Consider the following 26,463-nt stretch of genomic DNA (forward strand, 5'->3'; position numbering starts at 1 on the left):
CAGTGCCACCCTTCCAGTCAGGAGTGAGCTGGTCTTCACGTGGCACCTCTGCTCTGCCTCTCCCCGCCGGAGGCCCCGGGGAGCGGCGTGCGTGGGGGGAAGCAATGCACAACATGCCCATCGCTGTGCTGGCTGGCACCTTGCTGCTGGCACCGGCCTCCTTCACACTTCCAGCTGCTCGTGCCCCAGTTTGCAGGGCTGGGATTTGCCATGGGCCTTCAGGAGGCCCGGAGAGCTTCTGTGAAGCACCACGGAATGTTTGTAAAGTGTCCATGAGAGAGGATCCCAGTGCCAGAGCATCTCTGTCCCAGAGAGGACTGGCACACCAGCGGTGCTACCTTCTTCCAGGCCGCCCCAGGCACTGCGGGCACCTTCCCAGGACGCCCACTGCTGCAACGTGTGTGGACAGCTGGCAGAAGGTGGGGGCCCAGGCTCCTGGCGGCTGGGCAATCTTCCCTCCCATCTCCGCAGGTAGGCCCTGCTCCGGAGCTGCCCCATGGTGGCTCCTTGCATCCACTGCTCCTTGCACGCACCACTGGCGCTGCCAGCCAAGAGGGGACCTCTGTGCCCACCCCAGAGCCTCCCAGCAGACCACCCCAACAGCTCACATCCAGCAGCCGCAGCAAACCTCCACATCAGGTCTGTGCAGGGGCTAAGAACACGCCACACACCACGTTCCCTTGCAGAAGGGACGGTTCCAGCTGGGAGGTGGTGGGTCTGGGTCAGGTAACTGTGCTCCCAGCCAGCAGCTGCAGGGCTGGGAGCTGGTCTGGCACCCAAGGAAGTGATCCCATTACATGGTGGGGATGTCTGGCCCCGAACACTCCGGGCTGCAGTACGTGGCATAAACCTGAGCCCTGCTCTGTGAATGCTCAGCGTTGTTATATTTAGGATGCATAGCTATGCTGGCTACACAGGGTATCCTGTTTTCTCAGAGCATTTTTGGGAAACAAGTTATTCCTTAGCTCCACATTTGGATATGTGCATGAGAGCAGCAAGGCATAGGAAACTTTCTTAGGTTTTTTAGTTCACAAAGTGATAGCAACTATCAATGTCAACACAGTTTTATTAATCACACTGGCCTAAACAAACTTAGGACATATCCCAGTAATTTAAAAGTACCCACTCTAGGAATTCACCTGTCAGGTAGGACCCTGAAATGCCAAAGCAAAAGTACATTTTGTTATCATATTCACATGTAGCACCTCTACAAACCATCCTTAATCTCACAGAAGCAGGAGTAATTCCCACTCTCTTCCCGTGTCCCCTCTGTAAACGTGCCATGTCGCATGCAGTGGAATTTCAGCCCACATAAGGACAAGACTGAATGCTGCTGTGGTGCTCCTTTGAGTTTATTTTCAAGGTGATGTATAGGCTATCCAGAGTCAAGGCCAGATCATTGCTAGTCTCCCCACATCCACACACAAAGCATCCCGAAGGAGCAAGGCAGAATACAGATGCATTACCACATCCCTGATGCACGAGAAGCAGCAGTGATAATGCAGTCTTGGAATAGTACAACCACCGTGTATTAATAAAAGCATGACGCACTGTGACTGATTTATGAGCTTGGCACATTAGGCGGGAAGAGAATATTCCTGGTTCTGATAGAGCTGGCAGGTTGTTCCTTACCTCCTCCAGCACACACAATCCACTGACAAGTATTTTATAAGATTTACATTAGCAAGTCTCAGTTGAGCACGTCTCCACAGACAATATATGTAAATGTTATCAAGCAAGACTGAATTCTTGGAGTTGGAAGCGTATGGCCACTGTTTAAATATTATATATGTCACAATCTCAGATGACCCAAATGCACTTCAAACACCTCAAATATCACTCTGGATGACAAGAGAAGCTGCTTCCTTTCCTGCTCTCCAGAACCAACTGTTTCAAAACCACAGGGGACTTCCAGCTTTCATCTAGCAGCAGCATTGATGTAGAAACAACTCTTGATAAATCCCCATTGGGACATACCACCAGGGTGTGTTAGTAGATGGCCCTATTGTTTCTTAAATCATATAGATATTTCTATGCTTGTGGGATACTGCAAGCTACAAGAAAACTTTCAGATATTTAAGAAAAGCTCCATTATTACCAGGAGAAGTATTCTGAAACCACAAACTATGTAGATTTTCATGCATTTAAGGGCGGGCAAGACCAAAGTCTATAAACTTCTCAACGTGATCAAGTCAGTCTGCTTGCTATATGCAGGGAATTTCGCAAAGGTGACTAACTCACATCAACTTTGCTTTCTGTTGTTCTGATGCTGCACTTATAAATATTTCTTTTTCAAAGGCAAGTGTTTCCCAAGAACTGCAGTTACTACACAACGTCATGGTATGATCTGCCTCCTTGAATCTCCTTTGCTGCAGTGGAAGGATTGACACCAGCAAGGGAGAAGCCTGATCTCCTTTGGTTCCTCTTCCTTAGCAAGTTAATGTTCTGAGTTTTACTGCCAAAACCAAACCACTGGAAACTGTCCTTCTTTCTTCTGTACCACTGCAAAAACAAGTCATACAGTTACAAAAGGATGAAAACCAAAAATCATAATTGCACTTTCACAAATTATTCATTCCACATCATACTAGATAATGGCAAGATGTTTTAGAGCAATAGATGTTTTAGAACTGCACAGCCAAGCAGCAATTATATGATCTGATAATTTACAATCATCTCATAACACTGTCTGTCAAACTGGGGGGCCACAGGAGCCTTTTGCGTAAGACTTTAAGCCTTTAATTTTGCAGTTCTCTGGCTCACCTTTCAGCCAAGTAAGTTTGTTTTCTGGAAAAGCTGATTGCTTTTCCACAGACCTGAGCTTATAGGTTAAAGTTCAGCGTCCATTTGTGTAAATTGTCTGCAAGACTCTGAATTGACAACTGTGCCCCTGACCAGGTCATGCATGCAGAGTTGAGGTTATCTTTTCAGAGCAGCGCTGTGCCACATTGCCCAGACAAGAGTAGAAAACATTTTTAACAAAGGTGAAATAATACATAAAAGTATTTAAAATTTCATTATGATCTGGAGAACTTCAGATACCTAAACTTGATAGCATTAAAACTTTTCTAAAAAATCAAAGGCTGCATGCTTCCACTCCTCCTTTCCCTCCACAACATCCCAGGGAATTCCTATTTGTGGATACAGGGAAGAATTACCAGTGTAGGCTTATATGCAGACCATAGGAAGGATGTCTGAGCCAGACATTACTTGGCATATTTGGTTCATAATTAAAACTTTGTCTGCTACTGATAGGTAAGACGAATTCCTTTCTTCAGTGCTTCACAGATCAGGTTTTTTGGTACTTAAGACATGGTGTCTTGTGGGATGGTGATGGCATAAAATGTATTATTGTTGGCTATCACATCCAAGATTCAGTAACAAATAACTAATTTTTTTAAAGTGATATTTTAAAAATAATTCAGATTTTCCTTTACTAATTTATTTACCATGTTTACTGACAGTGCAAGCAAAGCAGAAATCCATTCTGGGAATGGACTGGTGCACAGGTATCCTTTCTGTAATGATTTCAAAATAACAGCTTTATTCAAACGATTTCTTACTGAACAACATCATAGGATATTTTAGCTAAGGAAATATATTGCTGAATACTTCATTCAGCCACATGTTCTGTGCATGCAATGCACATGTAGAAGCTAAATACTCTCAGGCTGTCTGTCCCCCTCATAATGCTTCAAAGAACACACATAATAATAATAGAAATAGCTTGTTATAGATCCTACAATACACATAGCAGTATGCCAATACACCAAGCTGGAAAAATTGATCCTATTCCAAGGCAAGTACATTATATAAAAAAATATTAGGTAGGTTGGTATTACTTTCAGAGTTGCAATAATAATAATAGTAATAATAAGAACAACAATAATAATTTTTTAAACACCTACTCCGAATTAACTTGGATGTCTGTTACATAAACGCTGTGGTACTCCCCCAGCAATTTCAGCAGCTCAGCTATGACTGCACACACATCTTTCATAACCTTGTTGGTGATTTTAATCTACTTCAACAACTGTTCTAATAAATATCTCTCGCAAATGAAAAGAACCATCGTAGTAATTATGCAATAATAATTTTCTAAATTACTATAAAACCACCAAAATAAGCCAAACCTTTTGTTTTTCTCTGTGATCATAAACAAGGACATGAAGCTCCCTGGAAAGTAAAAAGGCAGAACCTATCTGCTAAAAAACCATTACAGGTAGACCATCATTAACCTTTGCTAGATATTGGAACAATGCTTGCTCATGTTTTGTGATTAGCCAGATGAAATTGGTATTTGGCACTAACATGATGCTTCTTGTGATAAAACAGCACATGTAAAGTGACAACACTACTACTGTGTAAAGTCCAGCAGTAAACCACCACGATATTACAGTGATTATTATTCATATTCCAGAGTGCTGCAAGCCCCAGTCATGAAGCTACTGTTATCAGAACAAAATGACTGTTCCTGTCACAGGGAGCTGGTGAAGGGCAAGCAGGGAGGTGATAGATGGATGCAGACAGACTGGAAGGCAAAATGAACACTGGAACAGTTTTCATTAACACGACAGATGTAACTCCTTGCACACCAGCAGCGTAAAATACTAAACTTCTGTATACCAAAGCCAAGGGGGTTTAATGAGGGATGCAGAAGACACCTAGGAGGGAATTTTCCAGAAATTTATGCGACAGCCCTCCAGAAACAACAGGCAATTGGAAACAGAGCCTAAAAATCCTTATTTAGAAGTCTAAAAATGAAGGGCACAGAGGCTGACCTGGTGGCACAATCCGACCAAGAGATAACTTAGATGATATCTTGATTTCAGTAAGGATGGCGTAACAGCAGGCTTTGGCAGTCATGAGCAAGTGAAGAGAGAAGCTTTACAACTAATGCAACAGAGATGGCAGAGCCAGGGCAGCAACACAAAGCAAGAAGCAACAAGTCAAAGCAAAAGACTAATAAACAACCTGCTCTGCAACTTTCTCAGTGGCTGTGAAATCAAATTGTTTAGCTGTCAAGGACAAAAAAAGGGACACCATAATTCAGATCAGCATGATCAGGCTGGATTAGACTGTAAACTGCATGACCAGGTAGGAAAACCAGGGAGAGATACACTGTAGAAGAATGGAGACAGAGCTGAATTGAGACAGAGTTGACACAGGAGGTTTTAGAAACATCCATGTCAAAGCTGTTTACTAAGCAAAATCGTATCAGCAAAAGGACAATAGAAGCAGAAACCATGAGGGTTACATAGTTGGGAATATTCAGTTGCATTGAGGCTGAAGGAACAGCTCTGTCTTGTATCAGAGATGCAGACTGAGCTTTTTGTCAAAAGGCCACTCCTATTCTCACCCTTGTGTAAAAGGTACATCAAAAAACAAAGCCTATTTCTTAAGGCAATGGGCAGTGCAAGTAAATCCCAACCATTCTTACCCACACAACTGTTATGGAGAAGACAAGTGGGATTTTTGGAAGACACTATCCATCCATCCATCCATCCATCCATCCAATAAGAGTTAGATGGAACAGAAACACACAGCCTAGCAAAGCACACAAAATCCCACTTTGAAAACCCACCAGTATGCTCTAGGTCATACTTTCCATGTTGCCACCTGAAACACTTGAAATGCTCCAAGGTCCAGCAGGAGGAGGAAGCAGGAAGGTATTTATTTCCAGAACAGAGTAAACCAGCTTTCTTTTTCAGAAGATGCATCTACAGGATTGTCATGCAAGCACACTTGTGCCATCTGTGTGGCACACCAGCACACTTCCAAGCAGAGAGCAAAACCTGAGTGAACACTCCGTCAATCCTGCTTTCCATAAGGCTTCATTCTATTTTGATAGACACATAGCCATGAATATCCTCGTGAGCATTTTAAAAGCTGTAATTTCAACTCTTGAGGTTTTGCAAGCTTTGTTTTGTGTGGTGTACGATATCATAAACATCCTGAGTATAATTACAACTGCAATTTTGTGGGCTGTATTTTCTCTACTGGTAGCCCAAAGTTGATGTTTACAAAAACTCTTCTGCACATTTACTTGATTTGAACTTTTTATTATTATTACAAATGTATATTATTTTATTAAAAAAATTCACACTGAAGCAAAGTCAATTCCATTTCATTACAACCAAGAATATAAAATAAATGCAATGAACTCATAGCTTAGTTTTAACAGTCATTTCAAGAGTGACATCAGGACAACTTAAAAGCAGTAAACTCTCAACTCCAGAATGAGAAACAAGTATTTTGCTTTGTGGTTTTGGTAGCCCATTGGCACGGGCACTGCTGAATGCGGCCACCATAGATCTAGAGCGGCAAAGTTTTGTGGCAGCACCAGGCGCATACACGGTAATTTCTAATGGAAACTACAAAAATGAAAGATGCGTGCATGAACTCATTAGGAAAAAAAAAAAATAACTGAGTAGAGACAGGCACACTTCCACAAATAGTAAACATGGGAATATACAACTAGGACAACTTGAAAAGTTACTACCTTACATATATAAAAAGTTCTTTAAATTGCTGTTAAAAAGGACATGTTCTGTCCAGATTTTGTGTAATACTTTTTAGTGTCTACACAAGACAAATTTTTAAAAAAATTAAATAGCATTAATTTACTACTAAATATTTAGGAGATAACAGTGCATTAAGGACTTTTTTTCATATAGTAATACACATCGCTCGTGTCTGGCGACATTTTTAGAAGATTATGTATGGCCTTATGTACAATACATTTATTTAATCCTAAAACAATTCTTTGCTTAATGGTGTTAAAGTACCATTCCTGAAGATTATGAAGGGGAACTAAGCTTATTATGTTTATATAAAATATCATACATATTTGAACACTTCTAGCTTCCCGCCACCCCTCCCGCTATGAATGCGCTTCCCTCCCCCTCCCCAGATACAGTGTCACAGATACAGTGCAGGAGTCGCAGCTTTCCCTATATTTTTCCTTCATTGTGCAGTTTGTGCTACATAAACTTCACCAACCCAGACCAGGCTGCTCATCCCACTATGTGCCCACGTTTGTTTCCTCTGAGCCATGACATGAAAAGCTGTGCTCAGCAGCCTGCTCCCCCACCAGGATGGAGACGACAGCTCTGTGCCTCTCGCTACAGGTGTGAAACGCTTTGGTGAAGATCTACAGGTTATGGGCAGAGACAGAGCTGAGTAATAGAGAAACTGCACAGGCAAAAAAAAAAAAAAAAAAAAAAAAAAAAAAACCCAAAACCAAAACCAAAAAACAAAAAACAAACAAACAAACAAACAAAAAAAAACCACCAAAAAAAAAAAAAAAAAACACCCAACAAAAAAACAACCACAAAAAATTACATGGTCCTGGTTTCCCACGACAAACTGCACAATTCACTTCTGAAAGAGGAGAGTTTTTATCTCATGGGATAACCCCTAGGCAGCAAGGCTTCTTCCACTATGACTGCCACCCACCCTGGCAGCATGCATCAAGCTCCCAAGAAAAAGGTAAATTATTTCACCCCAAGAAAAAACTACAAGAGTGTGCAGAGCCTACATTTTGCAGCCAGCGCTGCTGCTTTTATTTGCTGTCTTCCCGGTTGTGAATTTGAAGGAACAGAGGAAGTCAGCTTGGCTTCACCTGTGCACATAAAAGCTAAGAGACAGGAATGGCATGTGGTCATCTATCAACCCAACCAAGGCAAGAAATGCAAGTGCAGCTTAGAGAGGTTGTGGCAGTCACTCTAGAAGCTGGAAGTTAACTTGATTAAAGCACCTTACATTGCTGTGAAGTTTCACACTCTGCATACAGATTAATCTACACCATGATTTTGCCCTATTGGCACAAGAGTCCACCTTAATTAACCAATGGTTCCCTGCCACCTCCTGATCTCGTATGAATTTTAATGATCAGCTGCAGGTCCGAGCAGGGAAAAGAAATGTTAGATAAATGTAGTAGAAAAGACAAAATAATTCTGAGAGAACAGAAGGAGGATAAGAACAGGAGAGGACAAAAATCACTCTGCCATAAGTTAATTTTCAGAAACGTGACATTCAAACCACAGAAGTATAAAAGAAGTGTTACTTAACAACATTGGCCAAATACTCATTTGATCAAAAGTACCTCATCCTAACATCAGTAAGGGGAGGGAGACAGAAGGAATGTCACCCCAGAATCACTGAAATAAAGGAATAATTAAAACCTGTTCTTTCAAACAGAGTACTACAGTATGTATAAAATGTCAGCATTTCAAGGGTTATACATTGAAAGTAGCCTTTGGAAGATTATTTTTCCCCAGAAATAATTTTTTTTCCTTTCAATTGCTTCATTTAGTTTTTCACCACCTCCTTATCCATTTGATGACAAAAGCAGGTTTTAGCTGCTTTTCCAGAGCAGCTGGGTGTTGTCCAAATCACTTGATGGCAGGGATGGCCAAAGCAAGCCACCTGCTCACAAAAAGTAGGAAAACAGCATGCATTTGAGGAGGAAGGGGGCACTAAAGATGACTGGGAAATCAAATCCAGTAGAACCATGTATGTGACTAGCTGTGACGAAAAGCATTCTCCTCAGAGCAAACAGATCTACTCATCGGGCTACATCTGATCACAGCTTCTGTGTGAAACTATTTCACCATTTGTGTGGGCACAGGGCAGAAGAGAACAGTCTGCCCTATAAAAACTTGTTACCACTCACCATTTTCACCTGAATCCCTCTCCCTTCACCTCTTCTCTGAACACCAGCTGTAGAAGCTCACTGATGTTACAGTTTTCTGAATGCATTCCTCTAGGTTTTCTGCCATAGGAGTCAGCCTTTTTTCTGAAGGCTGAAGCAAAAATTAAGCTGTCCCAAATTACATGTTGTGTCTCTCCGAATAACTGTGGTTCCAGAAGTTGGACAATAATCCTCTGATTATGCTTCTGAACTCTTGCTTAATTACTGGGGATTTTCTGCCAACCACCCATCCACTTACAGTCCCTTAGGCACAATCAAAACATGTTTGCTCTAGGGAAAAAGAAACATTTCAGTGCAATCAAGCGCATCTGGTGTAACTAATCTGGTTAATCACAGCAATGTGAGGGACACAGAATATGCATTATAAACAAGAAAAAGGAACAATTTTCAACATGCTTTTCAAACTGCACAATAATTTTTCTTAATTAAAAATTCTAACATAAAATGATTAAATGCATTTGTTTTTGCAAGTCTTAGTATTTCTGTCACCTTTAAATGTTGAGAACTGACTCAGGAATGTGAAAGAAAGCTAAATTTATAGAACTCTCACACACATTAATAAGCTACTTAGCAGAAAAACAGAAAAAGCCCGTCATCCACATTCCTACTGAGACTTGAGGGCAGTAAATTCATTTTCCTGACTATTTTGGTGTCCAGCCTGGGAAGACATTCCATTCTTCTGTTCCAACAGATCCTCAAAGCATCTCCTTTTTATGTGACTGTCCTGGTTTCATTTAAAGTAACGCTTAATTTAAAACTAGTCAGAGCACGATCACTGTGATTTCAAAAATTCAATGTGAATGAGTTAAGAAATATCAGCAATCTTCTGTTTGGCATTCAGTCCAGTAGCATGAAGCATATCTGTTGCTGCAGAGACTTGGGTGGGGTTTTATCTTTTTTCATTTTTTATCAATTTTTAATTTTTTTTAATTTTAATACTTTGCCTGAAAACTAGACTAATAAAAACAGAATAGTAAAATACTCTGGAACAGTAAAATTTTGCTGTTCTTGACATCCATGAGCAAAACAGTAATATCCTGTGAAAATAACATAGTGCTTTAAAAAGGTGCAATATACCTGTATAGCTAAACTGGTTTGCCTAGTATAAAACTAACTATATACAAGCTTGAAAGCCTGGGAGTTCAAGATTTTAAAACTTTAAAATCCCATCAAAGAGATTGAAAAGACAGATTTATGGCAATCACTACAGCATAAGGAAGGTGCACCAGGAATCCTTCAAAATTCCAAAGGTTAAAGAAGTTAAGTGCTGGGTTCAGATCAGAAGGGTTCATTAGAGTAACCACAATGGAGCACATGCAAGGGCAGGGAAGAAGGAAAACTTCACAAGAATCTCCTTTATGGCAATAAAGGGATGGGGATAGGGCAAGGGTGGGGGGAAGTCTTCAGTGAGTGAAGTTTTCCTTTTGTCATCATGAATTTTAATTCTGCATCACAGTTTGTATTTTTGGTCTTCTCATCGTTATGAACTTCATATTGCTGGAGTCTTCTGGCTTCTAGTCCATTCCTTTCTGAGTGCAGCCTGTCAGGCCCCTCAGTACCTGTGAGACTGATGAGATTGGTGATACTGAGAGCTCTGCTGAGATGACGTGGAATAGCCCATTGTACTCTGGGACTGAGAAGATCCCTGAATGTTGCTTTGGTAACTCAGGCGCGAGCTGGAGTGCTGCAGGAAAAAAAGAGTGGAATCAAAGGAATGAAACATAGCCTGTCAGGATCATGCAGCTCAGGAGATTTTTAACCTCCCTGGTGCTCATTAAAACATGATTGCTGGGGAAGTTGACTAAACAGTGCTACTATTTAGGGTCCCATAAAACAAATCATCATTCTGATCTGCAATCAGCTTTAACACAGCACACAAAATACACAAGAACCCCTTGGAGACACATAAAAGTACACCAGGTACATACCCATTTTCTGGAAAAAAAAATAAAAAAATACACTAGAGACAAGAGAGCAGACTCCCATTCAAAATTCATCTGTTTCTTAAACTTAAACCTATTGTTGCTATTAATGCAAATGCTATTAATGCTAAGGCTACAAACACCCTTCTCAAGAAAAGCGGTACTAAATGTTATAGGGGTACATTTTATTATTTTCTGAGAAAAAGACAACCATGACTTAAGAGCGACTCAATTTACCTAAATGATAAGCTGTCCATTAAGATAAAATAATGTAATTTTAAGTGAGTCCTTCAACCTGCTACTACAAACAAGGCCAACTGGTTAGAGATGGGCATGTGTATGTACATAAGCTAACATCCATGTTCCTGAAGGTTTTTTTTTCCCCTCCACAGTCTAGGGCAGTCAGCTCAGTGGACTCCAACCCTTAGCAAGACAAAATCATGGATCTTGCAACCTCCAGCCTGCTGAATTTGCCCTTTCATTATCATAACCATTCCCCATCCAGAATTAATCATGAGCTGCCTAACAATGCAAGTTGCAAAATCACCTGGCAGGAGAATTACTGCTCAATGTACAGGAGACTGTCCAGAAAGGTAAACCCCACCACAATCCATATGATTAGTCTGGCTATGTAACACAGTGTCTGAAACCTGACATTTTTCTTAAAATTTGGGAAAGATTTTCAACTTCCAATGGGAAAGAAATAGAATTGTGATAAATTCTGTGACCTGAAACCTGAAAATTTTTTCAGTATTCTGGAAATTTTTTTCAATCTCTAATGGAAAAGAAAAAGAATTGTGATATGATATTTAAGACTTTATAGGACCTCTTTTTGGATGAAAAGCATCAGCTCACCATGCTAAGCAAAATGCCCCAGGTCACAAAAGGAATGCTCAGTAAAATTCAACAAAGAGTTTGCACTGTCATTTGTGGAAGCAATATATATTGAGGCTGGTAAATGACAAGAAAAACTTCAACAGAGACTTCAGACCACAAGCTAAATGAAACTCAGAGCAAAGAGAATCTTCTATCTACTTCTGAATAAGATAAAATGGAGTAAAATTAATGTCCTAAGATTACAAGAATGCATTAACTTGTCCATGCTTATTTTTGTTCCACATACGAGAATTTGCTTTTTACAAAGTCAGACTTGGACAAATTGCAGACATTCCTTTCTGGAACAGAAGATCGTCAGCTAGAAGTTAAAGGCAGATAGCCATACACAAGTGTAAAAATGGATAATCAGACCATTCAATTTAGTGAATGACATAAAAGAAACATACAGATCACGATTTTGATGCCTGTGCTGTTAAAAGTTTAGAAGGAAAGCATCATAGAGGGCAAAAAAATCTTAAAAAAGGAATATTTAGACTGCTAGCAACTTGTAAGGGAGAAGTTTGCCAACAGTTCAGAGAACTGGATAAGAATTCTGTAATGGATATCATCAAATGCAGCACACCAGTCCTCAAAGTATAGACCAGACCAGCCATAAATACTGTACAGTCAGACAGATGTACTGCTCTGTCCAGGCCTCAAGCCTGTCTGGAACTTTTTAAAAAAGAAACTTAGTTGCCTTTCCCCTTAAATTGTCTTCATTGCCTTCATGACCATTTGTAACTAAAAGAGTCCAACAAGAATGGGGGAAATTTGTCTGTAATCAATTGTCTGTGGAGAAGGTCTGGAGGGCTAAGTCAAGACAACTCTAGAGCTGGTGCCTTAAAACCTACTCATTTTAACTTCAAAGCAGCCTGAAAAGACCATTCTCCGAGGTGGGATCTTCTTGGAGGCCAGGAACAGACAGAACCTCTAGCATAATTTAAAGTTTACCCTTAATATGTACTTTACCCTTTTATTTTTTTTAAACTTCTTTCAACTAATTACTGCTCCAGCAAGTATAAACTCAGCAGTACTTAAGACCTCAGTAACTTCAATGCTTTCTATATTTAATGTAAGTCACTTTTCCAGTGGAAAATGTAATTCTAGTCAGCAAAGACAAGCATGCAAATTCAAAAATTTTTCAATGATAGTGTTTTTCCTTATGAATGCTACTATACTGGAAAACATGATATCTGCTCTACTGTGGTCACAGAAACAATGCACGTATGCACGTCTTTGTCCCTACTCTGGCATGAATCAAACGGATAAACCAAATCATAATTCCTGTGCTTACATGCATTTTTTTCCTTTAACATTATAGGTAGACTTAGAAAGATACCAGAATAAACTACAGAACCACTTCATACATGTGACAATAGAAGGAAATGAGAGAGCCTGGTTCTAACTTCGCTTCTCCTTCTCAGGATTGTCTCACGTCTGCGCCTCACGTGGGATTTAATACTGCCAAGACTCGAGTACTTGATGCAATGCAGCATTTACATCCACTGCCTTCAGCAAGATTACTCTAAAATATAAAGTTAAGCAAATATTTAAGTGCCTTCCTGGAGCGGACTTAGTCCCCAACACTTTACAGGGTGCAGTAGATACAACTCAAGCCGTTATTCTATTGAAAACTACTAATCGCAGAACAAAACCTCAGCATGCCTCAGGTTACATCAACAATTCATTAAAACGCGATCTGTTCCTGCAGCTGGGAAGGGGAAAAACGACATTTTGGCCCTTGGCGCTACAGTATCAGAAGCAGCGAAATTTGCATCGGTACCTGATAATCGGAAGGCATGACAGGCCCGCCCGAGTTGGCGCCCGAAGGGCCGATGCGCGGCTTCTTGCTGGGAGGCACCTGGCTGAGGCCGGAGTCCTGGCTGTGCTGCAGCGCCGCGCCCGCCGCCCCGGGCCCCGCGCCGCCCGCCGCCGTGCCGTTCGTCTGCCCGCTGCTCTGCTGCTGCGGCGGCGGCGGCGGCGCGGCCTGCGCCTGCTGCTGCGCGGCCGGCTGCTGCTGATGCTGGTTCTGCTGCTGCTGGTTCTGGGGGAAGAAGCGACACAAGCCGGTCACTCGCTCTGACTTAGGTTTGGGAGCTTCGCGGAGCTGCCAGCCGCGGTGTCACCGAGGGGGAGGCAGGCCCAGTGGGAAATTACGGCAAGGCTCAGTGCTGGAGAAGTTCACCCTCGGAGATGTTCGCCCCCTGAACACCTTGTGGGGTGTCCCACTTGTGGTCGTTTTGCTTTTTTAATGCAACAAGCTGGACTTACACTGGAAAGACAGTCTAGTGCCTCCTACAGCCACCCAGGTGCTCAGAGAAGATAAAAGGAACCCTTTATAAAGCAGTAATCACCTAATGAAGTAAATCAAAGCACACACAATTTCACTAGTGCTCAGTGGCAGACAAGGAGAACCACAATAAATTGTTCTAAGTGCTTCAATGGCCTTGTTAACGCAGAGTCAAAACCACTTTTCAAACCTTCACTTTTCACCTGAAGAAGGCTGACAGCATTACTGTCAGAAAAGTGAACCAACTGAGACCAAAGGAATTACATCACGTCTTCCTGGTTGCGAGGAAATTCTGTGGCAAAACTAGAAACAGGTTTCATTACTCCATTTTGGTTGCCTGTGCTTTTAAGCACCTTGCAAAGAGTGCAAATAGAGCCCAGCACGGTGCCCAACATATAGGGTCAGAAATTCATAATGAAATAGCAGAAAAGTAAAAATAGACCAAAGATGTCGAAGACAAAAGAGGTTGAAACAGCTGAAAGAAGAATCTGGCAAGGGAAGGAGAAGACTAGCAAAGCAAGAGAAGCCAGCTAATTAGGATGACACTGGTTCCTAGCAGGAAAATTAACAGAGAAAAGTGTCACAGAAGGGAAAAAAAGGTTAAGAAAGAAGAACACAAGAACTCTTCTTGAGAGCTCTTCTGGCTTCAGAGGGCTACAGACTAAAAGGAGTATTTGAGGAAGTGGAGGGAAGGTCAGAAAATTAACAGAGTGCAACTCTGTCCACCCATGGTTAGAGTTCTGGGAAAGACAACACATTCATCTGTTTTCAAACACCAGGGATGGCTCCTCCATCCCAGCACTAAACCATCTAAGAAAATAACAAAGAAATGCAGTTTCACTCCAAATGTGACATACATCATTTGCTCATCATGGAAAAAACCTTCAACTGATATGGATTGATTTAAAAAGCCTTGCTATCTTTCCCCTAACATACTGTAGGGAACATTCTAGTATAGGGGTTTTTTTCCCTATAACATCTGCTTACATCATGACTACAGCTTTAGTACGGCAACCTTTTATTAAATCCTTACTTTATTAGTTTCTCGGAAATCATGACAACCAGTTGCCACTAGCAGAAAATTCTTGATGCCCCCTTCACCAAGAGACTTTTAGTCACCTCAGATAATTGACATAAAAGATCTGCATCTATGCCATTCATCACAATGGTCTCCCAAGATACATTCCAACATTTGCAGCAATGTATTAATTTAAGACTACAAAGAAGACTTGCATTTTCAAGGACTAAAGAGGTGGCTTGCAATTCCATTTCACATTTAGCAAAAACCATAATGTATCCTCCCGCATGTAGTCCTCAGCTGGGAGATTTGAACTTCAGTAATTTAAAAAGTTAATCAAACTAACTTGTAAAAAAACCTATTAAGAAACAATTTATTTTTCAAAATGGTTTGAGCTTCACTTACACAAACAAAACACCAATAACTAAGGAACTTCTTGTCTTAGAATTCTGAAATTTGTGTTTTCATAGGAGTATTTGGATGCAAGTAATGGAATTACTATTGTGTGAGCTGAAAAACTTAATTTTTAATGCGTAAACAAATATTGAAGGGACTCTCACAATTAAAGGCAAGAGCTTGCTGTAGGTCCCAGGTTTTTTGATTCAGATTTTAGCACAAAATTTAGTTGACTAGCCTGAGTTTGCTCTTGTGTGGAAACACTACTGCTACTGCCTGGCTAGAGACAGAAACCTGCTCTGTCAGTCTCCAGCTGGGGCATGGCTGCAGCACCTTCTGGCACAAAAACAGCTTTTGCCATCAAAAACCTTGTCCTTAGGTCAGTCTGGTTCATGGCAGTTCCTAAATGATTAAACTCATCAAAGGTCTACGCTTAACAACCCATTGCCACATGTCACCTCTCAGGCACGAATTACCAAAATGAAATTTCAGTCCTACCTAGAAACAAACCTAGCAGAAACTTGCCTAACAGAATTTAAATGAGGAAAAAAAATTCACTTTGTTTTACAAACCCTCATTTTAGTCTTGCTAACTAACAACCATTTTGCAGAATGGATGTTTATGCTTAATGTTATTTAATTCAGATGCAAGTTCCAAATAAAGAGACAACCTCTCCAGGTTTCCAAATGATCATTACAGGTATTTACAGTTTTAAAAACAAACCAGTAAGAAACCAGTCTAAAAAAACCCAAAAGCTTTCATTTACAATAACATCATAAAACAACAAAACATGGCACAGATTCAGCTTTCAGAATAGCCTTTACCTCCACATTTTCTACACTGTGGGAACACAATTAATTAGTTACGTGACTTGTATGACCTAAATGGTCTAAGAAAAAGTTTGATTTGGAGTATGCATAAATACCAGACTGCCCTCAACAATCTCAAAACCATTTATATATTGGCTGGTTTAAATATAAACATGCAATTGTCATCATCCCTGCAACATATCCAGGGAAAGACAGATATTTACTTTCCAGTACACTGACTTAAATGCAAAAAAGCCAGAGTAAATTTAATTCATATGGTTTCTTTTTGTATTTTGAAGGTGTGAGAGTTGAAGCAAAACCAGTAACTAAATTACAATGGAACCAGTATCATGAATTTAATCTTATTTTTGTTCAGGGGTCTGTTTTCTCCTTTGGAAAAAATTATCTGGACACAAAAATCATGGATACTACCACTTGTTCTCAGTAAAGAAGAATCTGCAATATCAGTTCTGAAAATGAAATTTGCTCTCTAAAATGTAGTTTAAACTCAGCTAGTTTGTCATGCTAGGCATAAAGTTGAAAACAGAAGATTCATGTAGTCAAATGGTTTCTCTGAAAGACAACAGCCCTTCTCACATAGTCCTCAGATAACTACAGTTCAAGACTGTTCTCTTCACAATTTGTTAGCTATACATCACTGTTGGTGCCTCACTGTACCCTGTTCAGTGAAAATACCTACACTGTAGCACCATTGTCTGGCCTTCACAGCACAGGACAATCGCTGTGGTCACACAGCACAGCTGAGCTAAAGGCACCAAGCAGATCAGATTTTGCTCCGAACACTCCAAAATTTATCATGCACACAAACAAGTTCTCACTTATATCTATGGGGCTACGGAAAAGAGAATATTCAGAGCAGATTGCTACTACCAGAATAGTTCAGAATCCTTATTACTGCTTTGTCTGAGGGCCCTTAAAACACGATCGGGAAACTGTGTGCAGATGGATGAAATGTTCTGATGTAGTGCCAGAAGCAGGCTGCCACTATTTATTTGAGACCCCGACAGCCATCTACATTCAAATGGCTGGATGGATGCCAGTCATAGAATGAAAATGCCATTCTTTTCGTGTGCTCACAATGTATTTTCATCATGCAATGCTGGAGGAGGTAGCAGGGTCTTCTTGGAACGACAGCAGCTGAGAGCAGGCTACTGCTGACAGAACAGCCTATCCAGCTCATTCCCCACAGGTCAGGGCTGGTGATACCACCTGAGACAGCCCAAGGCATCTGATACTTTTCAGCTGTCTGAGAAACAGTTTTAAGAGAGCTTTGCCTTGGAAACACATTTTTGGTTAAGTCTTCATGTTTCATTAGTTTTCATTTGGCACCATGATGCTTTGTTATTGCATACTTGAAAGTAAAAAAAAAACCCCAACCAAACAATTATACCTTATCCCCTTTCTCTTCAGGTTCATCTTCATTGAGGAATTCTCTTTTTGGATACGGAATCTGACAGCCAGCAAACACACTGAAACACAGTAAACAGTAAACACTCCATAAATATGTACACATGGCATACATTTACTTAACGCTATGTTAAAAACAAGTGCATGTAACAACTTAATTTCTTTTATTTGACAAATCCTTGTTTCCACAAGCGAGTGGCAGTGTGAGCACCCAAGATAGGTGCTGATTGTAATGTCAGATCTCTTTGCTGCTGGCACAAGGCTGTCATTTAGAAATCATGGCATGGTTGAACATGCCTAAATGCCAGAACGACCGACCACTTGTTGATCCAGATGGTAAAATGAACACAGTGTCAGAGGTTCCACGACACCCAGTTGGAACATGCATGGCTCATTGAATAAAGAGACTGATCCAAAGAGTATTAGTGTCTTATGAGCCTGCCTTGGCTTACAACAGACTTCAATATATTTGCCAATCACAACTGCAGAGTTATTTTCACTAAGCTTCTCAGGTCTTGTTTAGGAAAAAAAAGATCACTTTTAAATTCATCTGACCAATGGAATTTGGAATATTCCTTAATGTTTATGGCAGAGACCTTATCATAATGTTATCCTGTAGCTACAGGGGGAGCTACAGTTCTCCACAGGATACCATCAGATAAACACTAAGCAGAAAATTACTTATAGATCTTGACCAGTATCAATTTCTTAGATTTCTGTGCCAACATTCAGAATTACAATCAACATGATGTGGTTTTTACAAGGGTGTGTACAGTTCTTAATCTTGTTGCTATGTAGTGTTTGATTTTTTCCTGACAGAAAAAAAAAATTTAAAAACCCAACTAGTCTCAACTGGACTCCTTTTGCATTCCAGTGACTGTTCCCTCCTTTTGGTGTTGCTTGCTAGTTGAGGAAACAGTGAAAGTGAAGGTAGAAGTCTACCTGCATCATGTTCATACAGACCACAATGCTATGCACCTCCATGCTTCCAAAAATTGGGAAGAGAAACTGACAACGTCTGCCAGCTGGAATTGAATATGGCATTCGAACTTTTCATGACAAAATATACAGAGATATCAATTCTGTACTCTCAAGCCTTCTGAACAAGGGATTTGTGTTATTTTAGGCAGCCATTTATCTCTTCATGTTCTCATACTGTTACCCTGTGAAAGAGGGCATGGGAATGGGCTGTAGGTCAGATAACTGTCCCACTCCTAGGGAGAGGCACATCAGCCAGGCAACGGAGAACAGGGCTCTGTGAGGCTGTGTAAGGCAGAACAGAAGAGGGCAGAGATTGATTCTCTAAATGCTGCAGTAATGCTGTCACTCTGGCTTTGGTAGTATGGTCAGAATTACAGCACTACTGTGTGGTACTGGGTTACTTTTCACGACCACTCAGTTCTGGCACCAGTAGATAGGGACGCTTGTACTTTCTACTTTCTACTGAGCACGGCTGAGCTGCTACTTCTTGTGGACACAGGTAGGTATCTGTGAATTTTTCAGCTGTCATGTCACGTCTAGTGCATGTAACAGAAAGAAGTCACCCCAGATGTGCACAGAAGAGGGAATACATACTCTGATGTAGGCAGAGGATCCTCTTGAAAGTAAGGGTCCTGCAAAGCCTGCTCTGAGGTAATTCTCTTCGTAGGGTCCATAGTAAGAAGCTTCTGAAGCTGCAAAGCATAACAATAGCAAAAAGCTTATCAAACCATCATTTTTCAAACTATGACTTGTATGTCTTGGATTGTGGATTGCTAAATTATTTCTGGCTTGTCCAGACAAGCCTAAGTTAGCATTGCTTGTTCAGTGAAGTTCCCAAGAACTACAAGGCACATCCATCAAAGTACTGTGGTTGTGAAGTACTTCTCATATAACAAACAGTTAAGTGTATCAGGCAGTATTAATTGCTCAGGCTAAACCATTGCACTAAAGCAATGCTAAATGCAACTATTACAGGTTCATTAAACATCATTTCCAAATAATACTTTTTTGTTGTGGTAGATGTATAGCATTTGTTCTGCACTGCTGACACAAAAGGAAAAAGGTGTCAGAATGGACTGAATACGACCAGGATTCTCCATATCGCTTTAGGAATGGAAACAATAAATCTTCATTTCTTGCACTGGCAACATTCCAGAATGAGAGCACTCTGCTACTCATGCAGCCCCCAAACCCACTCTAATTGGTACTGAAATGAGAAGAAGCAGACCCTTCCTAGTGACCTTTCTTCATTGCTAGCAGGAAAACAAGCACAAGTTTATTAGCTAGAATGCTTTTGACTGGAGCAGGCTATAAAAGAGGATTACAATATATTAGTACTATAAAAGAGGAATTATAGACATATCACACCATTTTAAGTAGTTACTTATTTATCACATTCTGATAAACTTACAGTAGGAAATTTGGGTGCTCAAATTACATTATACAGTATCCTGCTCTCACACAATACTCTCATAATTCTCTCTCTCTCAAACTCTCTTTCAGGACTCCAACAAAAACTGCCTGGATATTCAACAAAAGAATGTGATTTCGGCATGGGTATTTGGGGCTTTTTATTCCAATAAATTAATAACTTGACATACAATTCTATATTCTATATATATGCTACAGCAAACAGCCACAGTAAAAGCACTCACCCTCCTCAAGAATGGAAATATAAGGAATCATCTTTGTCAATAGTTGTAGTTAACCCCATCTGATAGATAAGGTCTCAAAACTCTCTGTACTTTTGCCATTTCCTTCCCACCTCTTATTCACATACTTTATGAGCCACAGACCTCAACACACTCACAGCAAAACAGAGCCATTTGAACTGTCTCTCCACCCATCAGTTCATTTGCAACTAGCTCCTAAATGGATTTCTGCTGCTTGCCTAGAGATACACCTCAAGATATTCCTGCATTGTATACACCTGGAGGTTTGAATGGGTACTTATTTACTGTATTTTTGTGTGGTGAGATAACTCTTAACCCTACATTTTCTGTGCATCTTAACAAACTGAACTTCTAATGATATGTTGGCTCTCTACATAGTGACCTCACACAATACAATATTGACAGTAGTTTGGTACTCAGTATCGTTACTTCAAATCACCTTTCCCTACATGAAAATTTTTTGTCAGCTAGAGAAACTTCTGACACCCTTACAGGTCATGCAAATTTCCCAGCTCCTCCACAGTGACTTGCAGGGAGAAAAAGAGATATTCTGTACAAGGCAACTCCTGGTCTTTGGTACCAAATGTCATCGTTGACAGAAGAGAACAGAGCATCAGCCTCTGCTCCCTGGACTCCTGCCTCAGACCTGGCTGCTGCAACCCTACCCGAGTGAAAGCTCCTCCAGTTTTTTGCTATATAACACGGTCATCATAAACTGTCTCCAAACATGACCTGTATTCTTTGTCATTCACAGGTAAGGCTAATGCACTGCAGCAGAAGACCAAAAGATATCTTGGCCCTGTTAATGATCTGGTCATTCCTGTGGCATTCCTGCTTCACTCCCAAGGATACAATCAGCTAGCCCATTCCAAGTAATACCACACACAATATCACTCCCAGCAAGATATCAGCCTATTGGTGATGCTACTGTTAGCCAACTTCTTTGAGAAATTCTGATTATCTGTAGCTTCCAGGGAAATAAATAAAAACCATGTCTGGAGACAATTTGTTTTCAGGGCAGCAGCTGCTAAGACAACATAGGAAACCAATGAGACTAGATTTCATCAAAATCTTATACTTCCCAGCAGGTCTCGAGCTCTCAGGCTCCACTGGCCTGACATGACAGCTATGAATACTATGCTTGTAACTTTTCCAGGACAGCAAGAACAGATGCCTCTTCCTGAATGGAAAACATTCTGCCCTTCATGTAGACATTATCATTCAATGTCAATCAGCAGAATGGCATAATATCATTCTCTTTGTCAAGAGTCACTTGCTATTGTGCACTGATCTACTTGATGCCATCTGTTCCCCATGCACCACACTTCCTATACTCATTAGCACAGTCTCAATCAATGACTGCTACAAAGCAGATGTCTTCAGAGGTTACCCTGTAAGACAGAGGTCATCTAATAAAAATAACTACCTTGGATATGAACAAGGAGTTTTAGGGAGTCTGCTTCACAATACATGTACCTCCAACATACAGCAATTAGATAGCAGGAAGGTAGTCCATACTCCTGGACATTTTTATTCAGAGCTTTGGGATACTGACCTATTTGAGATCAGCCTCTGTCTCTGTAGCTGATCATTAAACCACTCTTATTCACTCCTTGAACTATGAGAAAAATCTAACAAACTACCTTACTTAGAGAACTAAGTTGTCCTCATGATGTTCAGCAAAAAGGTACATGTATGGTTGATTTTGTTGTTCTTCAGAGATCTGGTTAATATTTCCCCTGGGAAAAGCAGCCAACCCACCCAAGATGACTCTCAGCTCAGTGTTCAGCCTTAGAAAATTACCAATACAAGCTGACAGCAAGGCAGGTTTTCTGGTGGATTCCACTTTTAGTGGGAAAACGTGGAAGTTCATGTGCTAACTAATAATGTCTCTTAAAACTGTCAATTTTTCAGTTAGACTTACTCTCCAGGTGATTCCAATGTGTACCAAGTAAGTTGAGTTTAAGAAATTTTCATTAATTTTTTTCTTCAACTCTCACTCTTCTTATGGAAATGTCTTCCCTTCCATCCACTTGAACCAACCTATTCTGTTTCCACAGCTATTTGTGTCATCATCCAGCAGCAGCTAATGAGTCAAAGAACAAATCTTTGCCAGGACATAGAGAAATGACTGCTATGCTGAATTTGTAACAGACTACTGAAAGTCAAGCTGCACTAGGAGCCTCATTACAGAGCTCCCTGTACACAGCGTTAGCAAAGTCACTTTGAAGTTCATTCCTAAATTTAGACAGCACTAAGTCATCACACAGACATCCAGAAATGATGCTGTATTTGACAGAGCAACCTTGTGTTGGCCTAAAATGGATGACTCAACTAGGCAACCAGCAAATATATGTTTAGGGATTTTGTTTGGAATCATCCCCAGAACAGTGGTGGACTACTGTCAGAGGGAAGAAAAAGAAAACCAAATTACCACAGGAAATAAATTTCTCATTCCTCTTCCTCTTCTTCACAAAATCCTTTAGCTTTTAGGGGCTCTTTAGGTCTCTGAAGCCACATATTATACTCACTCGCTTATTTGCACAGCAGACCTAAAGGTAAGGCTGCATATACAAGTGTCTTGCAGATCTTAATTAGAGAAGACTCCCAGATCTTCAATACCAGCAGTTTAAGGAATTTTTGTATGAAGAAAACACATTTCAAAAATGGCCAGTTAGTGATAAATAGCTTTCTTTAACATTGGGGTTCATTAAAATGGGATAGGAAAGCAAACACAGATATTACCCCTAGAAATGCAATTTCATTCCTGTCATCACAGCAATTTTCAAGTTGCACCTACCAAAAGAAAAACTTTGCTGTCAGGCTTGACTTTGTGTTTCTCCATGTATTTTATGAGGCTACTATTGGCATATCTGAAAAATACAGTTAAAGAAAGACATGTCTGAAATAATAGTGCATTAAAAACATGAAACTCTTATCAAGTGATCACAGAAACATCTCCCAACCCTCAGTAAGTAAACTGTAAGAAGAACTGCTATTGCAAGACATGTCAGATATTTATCTAGCTGTTGCACACATAAAGTGTGCTTTTCATCAACAGGACCGCTATCCACTGTGTAAAGCTTATCTCCATGAAACACGAAACTTTTATGGTATATGGATAAGCTGTTGATAAGGATAACGACAGAGAGAGACACAACTTGAAGTTTATACTCTATTTTTCTAAAGCAGCTCTGCCACAGAAAGCATTCAACAGTTGATCACAGCTCAACATTTAAGCTATTGTTTCCCGTTAGAACTTGGCAGAGCAATTAGATTACCATTCTGTCTCCCCAAATTCCAGAAAACTGTACAGTCCTTACAGCTCCCAAGCTCAAAATTGCCCTAAATACCTATGAGCTGTGCCTTGCCTTTAATTTACACCTCCAGAGGTTATCTATACCCATTTTCAAAGGAAAGAAGCTTCATGCACAGATAAGCTTCCTATCTTGTGTAAAGCCAATGTAATGAATCCATGTCAGAGCTGGTAACAGAATCCAAAACTCCTAAATGCATGTCCTCTGCCTTACTTTAAGGAGTCCATGTGACTCCTTACCAGCTCTGATCTATTATCACCACTTGAATAATTTAGTCAAAGCACCAGCAAACAGGAAAAGCAGAAAATTCTCAGATCCCAGACAGGCTTTGAATCACAACCTATTGAACATGTTACTTTCAATAGAAATATCTGTCCAATACGTTGCTGCCTCCACATATCCACTTGTCAAAAATACCAGTGCTTCCCTATTCTTCCTCTCACAAAATGAACAATTATCTTGAATATGTAATAGAAATGGGTAAAGGAAGCTCATTTATCTGTGCCTACCATAGACTAAATTACAATTATAACAACCCCTTCTAGAGAAATGAGGAGGCCACTCAGTTGATGTTCTTAACAAGCAGCTGAGGAGGAGAACATCTTTCACATAAACCAGCTAATTCAAACAGGACAGCTGCCACAGTGTTAGAACCCATATCCCCAAAAAGTTAGAGTATAGGAGCTGATTTCTGCGTCCACCACGCTCAACAAACTGTTGTTATATTATCATTACTTACGTTGTTCTTCTAAAGTCTTTCTGAAGAGTTGGATATTCTGGCATCTTCCTTATGTCTTCCCAGTCTTTATCTTCAGTAGTGTGGGGAAAAAAAAAAGCATTTACAATTCTGAATCTGCAGGTTAAGTAATACTCAGGAAGAAATAACTACAGGAGTTGTTTAACTTCCTGTTTGTTGGCCAGTGCAATTGTTCTTTAATTGTCAACATTTCCAAATCCATCAAACTGACAGTTTCTCGGTACCTATACAAACAACTAGTAATTTCCTTTAGAAAAAACCCAACAAACAACTCAATAGCGTTATGTCTGCTGCTTTAATGAAAATAAATTACCTGCAGGGAATCCCATTACACTGAAAATACGGTCTAGCTGATCGTGATGAAAAGGATTACTTGTTTTGATGTCCTCCTGGCGACAGTGAAATATTGGTTCTGAAGTCAATAGTTCAGCAAATATGCAGCCGATTGCCCAAATATCTACAAAAGAAGGGGGATAATTAATGAAAGTTTACTGTACTCAGTCGCTCTGGTTTTTGTTTCTGTACCATTTCTCAACATGTATAACCACAGTAAGACAAAACGCTTCACATTTAAAAGCAATGCATTAATATAATACATTAAAAAGGGTAACATCTGGAGATGTTTTCTTTAAACCAAAATTAGAGTCTTGAAAGCCAATTTGCACAGTGGCAGTTCAGCCCTTAACATATTCACAGTTATGTCAGAAAGCTACACAATATTTGCTTGTAACATAACTTAAAGGGCATTCAGTTGTCCAAAGATTATCCCTCACAAAAACACATTGAAATAATATTTCTACCACATATTTCAGAACAATTCCAAACAGATAATTGATAGCCAAATACGAAGGAGAAGACTAATGGCTCATATGTTTAACCAAATGGTACAAGCTAGCTAAAATGAAGAAAAAAAGAGCCTAATTTTAATCAAGTGTAGAAGAGTGACTATCAAAGTTTGAAAAAATTAAAATCCTACTTGACAACTCACTCCCACAGTAACAATAATTTAACTGTCTTATCTACCTCTCATGTACATAAAGAAAACGACAGCATGATATTTGACAGTTAGACTTGATGATCTTCTCTACCTTAATGATTCTATATACTGAAAGAAAAAAAAAACACTTCTCTTTCATAAAACTCCCATTAATATGCTTTTTTAGATTAAATATATTGTGGATCGAAACATTAATTTACAAGAGAATAGTTTTTCAGATTACATGTAGACATTCTAGTTACTGCTCATTGCCATGCATCTTAGTGTTCTGTATGACCCAAGTGGTTTACTATGCATCTTAAAATGAAAATGTGAATTTGCCAGTGAGAAGAAGCTTGTTACCAGCTCAAAAAAAGAAGAAAAAAAAAAAAAACAACAAACCCCCTGCCCTCCCGCAAACAACAACAACAAAACAGTTTTAGGGATTTGCAACACTGATAAATATGCCTCAAGTATACTGGGAACTTTGGAAACGTGTTTTGGAATAAGCACGTTTCAACACCTTTTCCAATAACTTTGAGATTTGAGATCAAATTAATAATAAGCTTAGTCTGCTGAATACAAGAGTGTGAAGACTTGTGTAGTAATTGAAGTTAAACTAGATGATCCTAGGAAACCTTTTTTTATTTTTTTCCTAATTTAACAGAATGAATACAAAAAGCAATATAACTTTAATGTATAACTCTAAGAGACACAAAATTCTTTAACCAGAGTTTAGTTTATTGGATTCAGACTAAAGAAAACACCAAGAAAAGTCTCTTGGTTGTTGCAATTAATTTGAGACTCCAAACCCCACTTACAGTCAATGGTGGTGTTTGGCCCATGCTGCCCATGAGACACAGGGTGTCCTTAAGAAAAACCACTGCTCTCCTTATGCAGGAAATAAACGAACAAGCCATCACACTCTATTTGCCAAAACTGGTCAGTTCCATTTCCATCATGTTACAGGTGTGGAGCTTGACATGTCCCAATATATATAACCCTTTCTTGAAACCTCCCTTACAGGAAAATCTGATAACATTTCATTCAGACTTTACAGTTTCAACAGGGTGTAACTTGCTCTGTGCATTACATCACATTCTCGAGGTTTTATCTTCCTTTGATTTTCCTATTAGCCTTATCTGCATGAAAACAAGATCTTTAGCTGTTGAGATTTTATCTGCTCAAGCAACTAATGCAGCATATTAATCACAATTGCTGCCTGGGTAGTAGGCATAAATTATCTCCGGAATGGAAATGACTTATTAATTGAAGAATGGAATCTTCATTTAACAGTATCTATT

At 39.9% G+C, this 26,463-nt stretch overlaps 1 protein-coding gene across 1 annotated transcript in view; it reads right to left on the reverse strand.

Annotated features, from left to right (window-relative positions):
• Positions 1-8,199: 8,199 nt before the first annotated feature.
• Positions 8,200-26,463, reverse strand: part of CDK19 (cyclin dependent kinase 19) — a 119,393-nt gene continuing 101,129 nt past the window's right edge. The window contains exons 7-13 of the mRNA XM_066315259.1: positions 24,497-24,640; positions 24,166-24,235; positions 22,910-22,982; positions 19,031-19,128; positions 17,439-17,517; positions 13,298-13,558; positions 8,200-10,400 (exon numbers count right to left, since the gene is read on the reverse strand). Of these exons, the coding sequence (XP_066171356.1) occupies positions 10,269-10,400; positions 13,298-13,558; positions 17,439-17,517; positions 19,031-19,128; positions 22,910-22,982; positions 24,166-24,235; positions 24,497-24,640 (857 nt within the window). The 3' untranslated portion in view covers positions 8,200-10,268. The remainder of the gene's footprint in view (positions 10,401-13,297; positions 13,559-17,438; positions 17,518-19,030; positions 19,129-22,909; positions 22,983-24,165; positions 24,236-24,496; positions 24,641-26,463) is intronic.

Source organism: Sylvia atricapilla, chromosome 3, assembly GCF_009819655.1.
Source record: "Sylvia atricapilla isolate bSylAtr1 chromosome 3, bSylAtr1.pri, whole genome shotgun sequence".
NCBI classification, from domain to species: Eukaryota; Metazoa; Chordata; class Aves; order Passeriformes; family Sylviidae; genus Sylvia; species Sylvia atricapilla.